We start from the raw sequence: 12,143 nt of genomic DNA on the forward strand, positions 1-12,143 counted from the left end.
TTAAGTGTTCAGAGATGAGTTTTTCATCCTTTTCTTTGACCTTGTGGCAGCCAATGGAACTTTAATGATTCTTAACACTGTAATCTAATTAAATACTGTATAAACTTAAATTACTGTGTCAGGCAAATAAGACACACTTTCATTTTCTTTAACAAATGACAGCATAAGTCCCTGAAGAATGCATGTGCTCTAGAAAATTTTTTTTACAATGCATTACCAGTGACAGTACCTGCTGAGATGTAATTTGGGTCTTTAATTCTTTTTATAGCTAGTGACATAGCTCACAAATCACAAAAAGGAAAGACGAAAAATATTTATTTTTTCTATTACAATGATAACATTATAAATTAAAGGTAAATGTTGCAAAATAAGAAAAATTTTAGCTTCTTACAATTTTTTTCCTCAATATGAATAATGAGAGGGTAATGTCAAGTAAATTTGCAAAAGCCCTGGGAATATTTCTAAATATAGCTCTCTACAGCCCAAAAGGTTAGCAAGTCATTTGTTTTCTAAACCCCTAATGATAGGTTTAAGGATTTTGTACAGCTGGGAAGATTTTATAAATCCAAATGTAAATATTCTAGTACTCCTTATGCTTTTTGTTCTTCATAGCAAACCCTGAATTCATGGCCATCCATTACTCTAAACCAAAACAGTACTCTAGCCAAAAATAAATATGAGCATTATTAATTAATTTTAGCTAATTTCCTAATTCATCAAAGAACTGGATATTTCCAGAGTGGAAACGAATACAGAGGATTATAAAATAAATGGTAAGGTTAACAGAAACGTATGAGAAAGCTTAAAAAAATCTAATCAGTAAGACAAACTGAATTTATAAATTTTAACTGGGGAAAAGAGAGAGGTATTTTTTTAGACACAAGATGAATTTTATAAGCAAATTTGTACGTAACAATTTAAAACCTCCAAATGGCTATCCTGCTTGAACAAGTAGAATTAATGGATGCCAAAACAAGTCACAAAGTTCCTGGGTGTTTCCAATTTTGTTTTGCTTTGTTTGCTAAAGAAAAATGGCAAATATGAAACAAAAGAAAAACACCTCACTACACACTGAGTTGTAGAAGTCGGCCAACGAGTATTAATTATACCTCTATACTGTAAGCAGTTGTTAACCGCTTAAAAGAAGTATTAAAGCCAGGCAGTGAACCTTGTGCTTCACACAAGCTAATACGAGTACAAGAATGTGTCCCTTTTTGGTTCTCAGCCTCCAATATAATTTCAATTATAAATCTATATTGAAATCTATATCTAAGAATACCTAATATAAGTGATTTTTTCAAAAGAGAGTAGAAAATTATTATGGGGGGAACCCCATTTAAAAAATTCCTATTATTTGCAGCACCTGGCTGGGTAAGCCTGTAAATCATGTGACTCTTGATCCCAGGGTTGTGAGTTCAAGGCCCATGTTAAGTGTAGAGATTACTTAAAAATAAAATCTTTCCAAAAAAGTTCCATTATTCAATTTCTTTAAAATGAAGCCATACTGGTAAATTGGAACTTTTGTCTTGTTCTCAAAGAATCAATATTCCACACCATTTGGCAGGTATGAGTTTCTCCAAGAGGAACAATATGTATTGAGTACTATGTGGCATTTAATAGGATTAAACCCTTCTTTGCTTACATTCATTCTTTCCACAATAAGTGAGTATGATTTGATATTCTTCCAAAATGTCATACAGGTTGGTTGCCAGAAATTGTGTTTTTTTTAGGTAAAGGGCATTTCTAAATGCTGGAGTTATTAATAAGTCTAAGATAAAATTTAATGAAATGATCAAGAGATTTTAGATCTCATGCAGTAATAAAAAGCACTTCTAGAAAATCGAGGACTCTCCTATCACCATCAGAGAGATTTCCGCTGAAAGAGATGTTATTTCACATCCTAGTTTCGGTTTGAACTTTTAAGAATCACAACAGTTGGGCACCTGGGTGGTTCAGTGGGTTAAGCCTCTGCCTTGGGCTCAGGTCATGATCTCAGGGTCCTGGGATCGAGCCCTGCATTGGGCTCTCTGCTCAGCGGGGAGCCTGCTTCCTCCTCTCTCTCTCTCTGCCTACCTCTCTGCCGACTTGTGATCTCTCTGTCAAATAAATAGATGAAATCTTAAAAAAAAAAAAAAAGAATCACAACAGTTCGAGGCTTAACAGCAAGGATGCACTTTCGGCCAAACAGCCAAATATATAAAGGTCACCCAGGCACACCTTTTTAAAAATGACATTTTTAGGGGTGCCTGGGTGGCTCAGTTGGTTGAGTGTCTGCCTTCGGCTCGGGTCATGGTCCCAGGTCCCAGGTGCCACGATCAGCCGAGGGCAGGCTGTCTGCTCAGCAGGGAGACTGCTGCTCCTGTTCGCCCTATTGTGCACACAAGCTGGTTCATGCGTGCTCTCAAATAAATAATTTTTTAAAATGACATATTTATTTGAAATATTTAACAATGTAAAGTTTTAAATATATTTTCCCAAGAACACTGAGTGTATCTGCTAGCAAACAGCCTTTTGCTCCTTGTTCTCCAACATACACTTCGTTATCACAGTTTCCCTTCATGGCCCCATGGGACTTCCGCCCACACTGCATACCCAAAACAGCACTCCCAAGGGCAGAATAGCAGCAGAGCGATTAACAACTATGGCCCTAAAATCTGATCCGGACCTGGTTTGAATCCTGGCTCTGCCAATTATTACCTGCATGACTTTGAACAAATAACTGAACTTCATTTCTCCCCTTGATGAAAGGAGGCTAATATAAACTACCTGGTAGGTATGTAAGGATAATCAAGCCCACCCGGTGCCTGGCACAGGGTACGCATGTGAAAAAGATACTGCTGTTGCTAAGCTTCTATCACACAGCTCTGGACAGGACTGTCTAAGAGCTGTCTTCCAACTCAAAGCTTAAATATATACCCAACTCCACAGTATGGCTGCTGCATTATATAATAAAAATTGTTCATTTATTACAAGGACCCAGGTGTAAGTGAGATATGCCAAAACCATTTTTTTAAGAAATGAGTGAACACCATTTACGGCTGTGGAAAAAATGAGGAGAGTAAGCTCCTTACCATGGTCAGTACACTGATTTCTGACGTCCTCTATGCTTTCTACTTTGATGGCTTCTTTAAGAAAAACATAACAACTGTCTTGGAACTGAACCCAGGCAGATGAAGGACAGTCTATGTGGGAAAAGAAACACTGTTAAATAATTTGAGAAGAATTCCGTGAATTCCTAAAGATACCAGATATTAAATTTTGACAGGAAAAAAGAATTTAGACACAGAGCTCTGTTAAAGTAAGAAATCGACTAGTGTGATGGGAATTTATTTGTTTTCATTCTACATTTGGGAAAAGAGAAATATGCCAATGATTCTCTTCTGATTTGACAGAGCAAAGTTACAAGCCTTTAGGGTGTTTATGAATTCAGACTTGTAAATTACAGCACTATTACCAAGGCAAAAAACTATCAAGAAGGACAACCAATCGGAATTACAAGCTCTTTTTGAAGGTTATCTTTGTAGTATTTAGTAACAATTTCAAAAGTCTCAAGAGTTCTGCAAGAGCCTTTTTAAAAATTATACTTCCAAGAGCAAAGACAAGTTGCCAAATTATGAATATTCAGACAAGTTTTCATATTGCACAGGAAAACAAGATTGATGTTCTTATGAACGTTCTTAGTTTAAAACCTCATCAAAGCAGATTCTTTGAATCAGTCCTATGAAACAGAACCGTATCTCTTCCTTGTAGTTGTAGAGTAGCATGGCACTCCTCCTCCTCTTTTTTCATCTTTTTGTTGTTGTTGTTGTTCATTATAAATGTGTACGTTTGTAAGCCATGGCTCTGAAACGTCATTAGTTAGCATGAGCTTACTTTCAAAAGTAAGCCTTGAAGAGCTTGATTTCACTGCCCAGAACGGAGAAAAGGGGAGGATTTTACTGAATTCTAGTGAATAAAAAGAGCTTAATCTAAATCCCTATTCCCTTAGGTCTATGTAGGGAAAATCACTACGACTTTTACCTAGCTTTAAGTTCTCTATGTATTGTAATTTTAATATGAACAAGTAAAAGAATGCCCTACTATAAAGATCAGAATTAACCATCAGCAATGTTATTCTAACCTCAACAACTTCGAGTTTACCAAACTCAGAACATGGCAGAGACCATTCGTTGTCCCCTACTTGAACCCAGCACTTTTTTTTCTCCTGGTGTATTTTTTTCAGTTTTACTTTATTTTATTTTATATTTTGGGGGGAGGTTTTTTGATCTCAGCTTCTCATATAGCACAGAATACATGTCCACTGAGCTAAACTGTTTTCCAGTCTTCCATTAACTTCTGGATAATGAGCTGTGAGCTGAAGCAAACCATGCAAATTGCCTTTAAAAGGAAGGAGTATGCTCCCTGGATCATACATCCCCTTTCCCACTGGCCAGAATGTACTCAGCCATCTTTAATCATGTAAACAGTGGAAACAGCCTAGGAATAACAGAGCAACAAGAAGGATCCTACACGGAACCATCATATCACACTCAGATTGTTATGAGAGAAAGAAACGGTTTTGTCAAATCGTTAATTCGGGTCATTGTTATAGGTGGGTCAACTTATACTAGAGGCTACTTAAAACTGTCCCCATGGTGAGACCTGAATTTTCCCCAGCCTCATACTGCTGCATTTAGTGGTTAAATCCTCCAAGGTGAGGGCTCAGTCCGTGGAACATGTAACTCCTGATCGAGGGATTGTAGGTTCGAGCCCCACCTTTTATGTCGAGGATACTTGAAAATGAAAACTAAATCATTCAAGATGTACTAGCATGAGAGTAGGCATCTCAAGTTACAATTTATTTTGTATACAGGTTTTTTTCCTTCCTGCTGTCCTAGAAGTGCTTGCATTACACACGTGACTACCTTGGCTTGAACTCTGGTTGGAATCTAGAACTCTCTCAGTGTGGTGGCTTAAAGGTAGTTGGTAGGGATATTCCAGGAGCACTTACTTAATAAAACCTTAAGTTTAAAAAAAAATTAAAAACCTGGGTGTAAAATTATATGTGCAGTACAATCCCAAGAGTTAAAAAGCAAGGAAGTCCAGAAATGGTTAGGAGTTGGAGAGGCCAGACACGTCTGGAGGCACACGGTTCAGGGAGGGAGAAAATAGGATGTGCGGGGCAGCTAGGACCTCAGACTCTCTTCCTGAGACAGTACTGAGCCATCGTGCTTTCACCTCTGCTGCCCTCTCTGCAAATGTGGTCCTTACTCAGAGGAACTCTTTTAGATTTAACCAAGAAGTGAAATCATGGTATTTGTCTTTCTCCGTCTGACTTATGTCACTCAGCAGGGTCCATCCATGTTGTCACAAGGGGCAAGATCTCGGTATTTTATGGCTGAGCAATATTCCAGGGTGTGGTGACGTATTTATCTTTATTCATCTGTGGACGGATCCTTGGGCTGCTGCTGTATCTTGGCTACCGTAAACTATGCTACAATAAACACAGGGATGCATACGCCTTTTCAAATTATCTTTTGTTTTGGGCTAAATACCCAGTAGTGGAATTACTGGATCACAGGGTAGATCTATTTTTTATTTTTTGAGGAACCTCCATACTGTTTTCTACAGTGGCTGCACCAGTTTGCATTCCCACCACCAGCGCATGAGCATTCCTTTTTCTCTACATCCTCACCAACACCTGTTATTCTCAAGGTATTTTTAAATTTCCTCTTTGGTGTCTTCACTGACCCATTGGTTGTTTAGTAGCATGCTGTTTAACCTCTAAATGTTTGCAGGGTTTTTTCCCCATTTTTTTCTTATACTTGATATCTAGTTTCCTACTAGGAATTTGTTGGAAAAGATGCTGATAGGATCTCAATCTTTTTTAACTTTATGGAGACCTGTTTTGTGGCCTAACATGTGAACTCTCCGGGAGAAAGTTCCACGTACACTTGAAAAGAATGTCTATTCTGCTACTTGGTTCCTTATATGTCTGTTAAGTTCATCTGGTCTGATATGTTGGTTAAGGCTGCCGTTTCCCTATTGATGTTCCGTCTGGATATCTTTCTGTTGATGTAAGTGGGGTGTTAAAATCCCCTCCTATTATTGTATTCCTGTCAATCTCTCCCTTCAGGTCTGTTAATATTTGCTTTATACATTTGGGTCCTCGTATCTTGGGTGGACAGATATTTGTAATTGCTGTATTCTCTTGCTGGGTTGATCTATCATGTCATGACCTTGTCTCGTTATACTCTTTCTTTTAAAGACTGTCTGGTCTAATAGAAGTATTGCTACCCAGCTTTTTTTCCATTTGCATTTGCATGTAATATCTTTTTCCATTCGTTCACTTTCAGTCTACATGTGTCTTTAGGTCTGAAGCAAATCTTTTAGGCAGCATGTAAATGGGTCTTGCTTTTTGTTCTTGTTTAAGCAAGCTCTATGCCAATGTAGGTCTTGCATTCACAGCCCCAAGAACAAGAGTTGCGTGCTTTACCAACTGAGCTGCCAGGCAGGCGCCCTGGTCTTGTTTTTTTAATTTTTTTTTTTTTAATCTAGTCAGTCACCCTGTATCTTTTGATTGGGGCATTTAGACCATTTACATTTAAAGCAGTTCTTGATAACTACGTACTTACTGCCATTTCTTTCATTACTTTCCGGCTGCTTTCATAGTTCTCTCTGTTCCTTTCCTCTTCTCTTGCTCCTTCCCTTGTGATATGACTCTCTCTAATGTTGTGTTTGGATTCCTTTCTCTTTAATTTTTTGTGTACCTGTTATAGGTTTTTGGTCTGTGGTTACCATGAGGCTCATATATAAGCATCCTATGTAAACAGCAGCCTATTTTGAGTTGATGGTCGCTTAAGTTGGAACACATTCTAAACACACTACATTTTCCCCCCCACCACCACTTTTTATGTCTGTCACCTCAGGGTACAACTTTTTATTTTGTGTATCCCTTGACTGTGAATGTAACTGACTTTACTACTTCTGTCTTTTAGCCTTCGTACCAGCTCTTAGTAGTAGTTGATCCCCTACCTTTACTCTGTATGTTTCCTTTTACCCGTGAATTTTTTTCTTCATAATCTTACTTCTATTTGTGGCCTTTCCTACTTAAAGAAGTCCCTTGAATGTTTCTCGTAAGGCAGTTTAGTGGTGATGACCACATCTCGGCCCTTCCTACCCTTCTCAAAGTGGCTTTTCCCCCTATCTTTATTTGGGGAAGAGCTGCTCTGCTAGTCTTCAGGTTGTTCGCAAAGATGGTTGATCTGCACGTTGTTGTAGCCTTGCTGTGCCCATGGAAGGGTTTGAGCTCAGGATGCTCCTACTCTGTATCTTGATCCCCCAGCCTCTGGTGTTTCTTTAAGTATTTCTTTAAGTATCTATTAAAAACTCCCTAAGTTTTTGATTTTCTGCAAATATCTTTATACTGCCTTCATGTTTGAAGGATATTTTTGCAAATATAGAATTCTAGATTGTCAGCTTATTTTTTTATTTAAGATGAATTTTATAGTTTTGGGATTCCATCATTCTTATTGAGAAATCATCTGTCTGTCTGATGCCTTCTGGCTGCTTGCAAGATCTTGTCTTTGTATTTTAGCAGTTTGAAAGTGGTATGCTGTGTGTGTGTGTGTGTGTGTGTGTGTGTGTGTGTGTGTGTGTGTGTTTTAAATCCTGCTAATAATTCAGTGCACTCATTGAATCTATGGCTTACTTTCATTGATCTCTTTTGGAAAGTTCTTGGCCATTATTCCTTCAAATAACACTTCTATTCCATTTTCTCTCTCCTCCCTTTCTGGGCCTCAAATTATGTTTATGTTAGACTTTCCATCATGTCCCAAATATTCCCGTTGCTCCTTTCCATATTTTTAATACTTCTGGCTCTCCATACTATTATCTTGTTCTTTCTGGTTTACTAATCTACTCTTTAGGTTTTAACAAATCTGCTGTTATACCCATCTATTGAGTTCATAATGTCAATGCTTTTTCAGTTACAGAATTCAAATTTGTTTTTATTTTTGTAGTTTCTGGACCTCTGGTGAAATTCTCAATTTTATTATCTACATTCTTGAACTTATTAGTTATTTTAAAGTCCGTTTCTGATAACTTTAATTTCTGGGTTGCCTTTGGTCTATTTTTGTTTCTCTTTTCCTTTGGCCTGTTTCTTGTAATGCCTGGTATATGTTTTGTTTATTTTTAAATCAAGTACCAGACACTGGGTAGGAAAAAAATGCAGAGGCTCTAGATGATGCTATTCTCCTCTAGAAGGGACTCTGGTAGGAAGGCTGGGTATTGACAATTACCTTAACAGAGTCAAGGTTTGAGCTGACCTGAGGAGGTGTTAAAGCCTTTAGGAGGCTCAATATCCATGAATCCCAAAGAAAGCCTGGATACTAAGTACAGCCTCTCTTCTTTGGCAAGTTAAAACTCAAAATTGTGTCTCCTTAATACCATGAGAATGCCCAAAACTCTGTTCTTCCTTTAGCTGCCTAAGATTCTGGCAACTCTCCTAGGGGAAAAAGTTAATATACACAATGTTGGTCTCACCTCAACAAATGGCCATAGCAGCTCTCTGCTGCATGCAAATATGATTTTTATGGAATTTCATCTAGAACTTCTCGTTGTTCTCCCCAGAACCAGAAGCAGAGTTCCCTTTTTCACATCTTTGAACAAGTTATTAATAATTGTTCATCCATCTACCCATTTACTGACCAACTCCTTTACGTCAGATACAATGGTCAGTGCTAAGGGGTAAGGAGAAAGGATATAAAGAGGAATGAGTCCTTCGCGTAAAGTGCTCACTCTGATGGGAGAGTTAAATACATACACATAACAGATATTACAAAGGTACAATGGATAAAATACTACATAAGACAATAAAGAGTAAATAACTTATAAAGTTAAGAAACACTTCAAAAAGAAGGAAGTAATTTGAGCCACAATTTACAGGATAAAGGAGTTTGCCATATACGAAAGGAAAAAGGAAAAGAAATCCCAAAACAGAAGGAGTCCCACAGAAAGCACAATGTCAAGCTCCTAGTAAGGAAGCAATACATAAACTATTATTTGGTAGGAGGAAGGAGAAGAGGGAAGAGACTGCCTACTTCACTCATTGAATATATGTGCAAGACATGATAGACAAAATAAACAGTAATTTCCAGAATGAAACTCAAATAGAAAGTCACAAGGGCAGATACTGTCAACTGCAAATTTTGATTTTCTTCTTTTTTTTCTTCCATTTTCTTCCGATTCCTTTTGTTGCCTTTTCTTTATCCTTATAAAATTTAAAAAAAAAATTGTAAAAGGAAACAGACTCCATTAGCATGTTTGAGACACCTAAAATGACTTTCCATATCACTGGAAGTTCTTGAATCACAAGCTGACAAATGCTGTCATATTATTTCCAGTCAAAGCTACACATAATATTTTCTACTAATAATCAATAAGGATATAAAAAATAATTTTTGCAATATGCTTTATATGGAATAAAGTAAGTCTATTCAATACACAAAAATATAATCAACACCAAATGAGGTCAATTTATAAATTACTTTTTTGTACATTTGTAGTTCCTATGTTTTATGAAAGCTTTAGAACTCTGCTTTCTAAACCACCTACTGATTAAAGTATACTCTTACTTCAGGGGCAGCTCGTGGAGTGTCCAACCCTCATCTTCCTGGAGCCTCAGACTCCTCTGAACTTCGAACTTTCTGGACTTCGCATCACACCATGGATGAGATACCTTTCTGGTTACAAGGAGTAAAGACCTGCTCAGGTTACCCCAAATGATAGACATTTACTGTATGGATACATGGGATAACAAGACATCTGAAGACGCCATCTCAGGAAATAGGCCTCATAAGATTTTTATACTAGGAACTCCCTTGAGTGGCCGCCTAGCCTAGAATAATCATCCTTTGATTTAGATAATTATCCCTCTTTTGATTAGTTGTGGCCCCGGCAGTGAGGGTAAGATGATACAAACCAAGAGGACCTATGCATAAGAACCATAGGTTGCCATTATTCTTGGAAAAGGAGCTGTGTTGACTTTGATAATCAACAAACATACTTTTATATGGCACTGATCAAACCACCCTCTATGACCGTTATCTGATATTTACCCAGTTTTCCCAACTGGACTGTTAACTGCATGACAACAGAGACCATTTCTTTCTTTTTTTTTTTTTTTAATATTTTATTTATTTATTTGACAGAGAGAGAGAGGTCACAAGTAGGCAGAGAGGCAAGCAGAGAGAGAGGGAGAAACAGGCTCCCCGCTGAGCAGAGAGCCCGATGTGGGGCTCGATCCCAGGACCCTGAGATCATGACCTGAGCCGAAGGCAGAGACTTAAACCACTGAGCCACCCAGGCGCCCCAGAGACCATTTCTTAAATCTCAGTGTACCCTCAATGATAACTATCACAGCACCTTACACATAACACAAGTCAGCACACAGAGAACTAGAACGGGGCAGGGTTCTGGTAAGAACATTAAGCTGCAGAGAAGTCTGGCTCTGACCACATCATCCCAGATATGTTACTTAATCTCACTGTGCCCTAGTTTCCTTATTTGTAAAACAGGGATAATAACAGTATTTATTCTCACAGGGGGTTGTTGTGAGAAAGGTGTTCTAGGTGCTAGATGCCATAGTCAACCCTGCCATCCTGGAGCTTATATTCTAGTTGAGGCAAATACTAGAGGCTCAGAACAAGTGTTTCCCAAATACTTGTTTGGGAAAGAGTGGGAAAGGCAAGATATGTTAGATGATGTTTTATATTCAGATGATATATTAGTGATTATTGCTATGTAACAAACTAGCAACTCAAGACAACAAAAAAACCTTTCATTATCTCCCACTTTTTGTCTGGGTCAGGAATTTGGAAGCAGCTACCCAGCTGGGTGATTCTGGCTTGGGGTTTCTCAGGAAGCTGCAGTCAAGCTCTTTGCCAGGGCCGCAGCCATCTGGAAACTGAACTGGGGTGGCCGGATGAGCCTCCAAGAAGGCTCCTTCATATGGACAATGTGTTGGTGCCAGCTGTAGGAAAGAGGCCCAGATTCTCACCATGTGGACTTCTCCACAAGGTTGCTTGAGGGTCCCTATGACATGGCAGGTGGCTTCTCTCAGAGCAAGTGATTCTAATCCAGCCTCCAGAGTCACACTGTTATTTCTGCACTATCCCACTGGTTACATAGGTCACCCCTATTTAGTACTGGGGTGAGCTACACAAAATTACGAATACCAGCAGGAAAGAATCATTGGGGCCATCTTGGAGATGAGCAACCCAAGATGGTGATAAATACTGAGGAGAAAAGTTAAAACAGAGAAGCAAGATCCTGGGTGTAGGGTAGGGGGTGACAGCTGCAATTCTAGAAAGGTGTCTAAGAAAGATCTCATTATCAAGGTGACGTATAAAAAGTCTGCATAAGCCGAAGGAGACAAGCCATGTGGAAATCTGGGTCAGACAGAGAATAGCCAATGTGGACCCCTGAGATGGGAATGAGGATGAGGATGATGATAACGATGATGACTACAACAACTCAAAGACCGCTGTTCAATAATTAAATAAGCAATACATGGTAAGACAACAAAATTAAGACTCTCTAGGCAGAAAAATACAAAACAAACTGTTAACTTCACTTCCTCAAAATTTCAACTGCCTTGTCCTTAGGTTCGTCTCAGCATTAGCAGTAACCTCCAGTTAATTCACCACCAAACCCTTCTTCTCATGTTACCGGTCAGTGGACGCCCCAGAAACCAGCTCTGAGCACTCAAGACATATATTTTTACTTTAAGAGGAAACGTGTTCAAGCAGAGGCTGTATACCTCTTGTGAGGAAAGCTGTTGATGTTCATGCACTTCCTGAGCAGAAAGCTAAGCTAAGCCTCCTTCAGTGCGAAGTTATCTCTGCTATAACCCCATTCTCATTAAAAACTTGCTTCCCCAAAATACTGCCGTAAGTTTTCAATCAGAGGTTCTATAATATCTTCTGTAAAAATATATTTCAACATATATACTTCACACACACACACACACACACACATACATACACACACACAGCCTGCCCACAATGCTCTCTGCGAAGTGCTTTTCTATGACTCTTACTTCTTCACAGCTGTCCTGAAAGACAGGTAATTAATAATGCACCTAAGTTTCTCTTTATGGATTT

General features: G+C 38.5%; 1 protein-coding gene across 1 annotated transcript in view; it reads right to left on the reverse strand.

The window, feature by feature from the left end:
* LY75 (lymphocyte antigen 75) overlaps positions 1 to 12,143 on the reverse strand; it is a 132,383-nt gene that overhangs the window by 11,869 nt on the left and 108,371 nt on the right. Inside the window, exon 35 of the mRNA XM_046018802.1 lies at positions 3,072 to 3,182. Within this exon, the coding sequence (XP_045874758.1) occupies positions 3,072 to 3,182 (111 nt within the window). The remainder of the gene's footprint in view (positions 1 to 3,071; positions 3,183 to 12,143) is intronic.

This window comes from Meles meles, chromosome 9 (assembly GCF_922984935.1).
Source record: "Meles meles chromosome 9, mMelMel3.1 paternal haplotype, whole genome shotgun sequence".
Lineage (NCBI taxonomy): Eukaryota > Metazoa > Chordata > Mammalia > Carnivora > Mustelidae > Meles > Meles meles.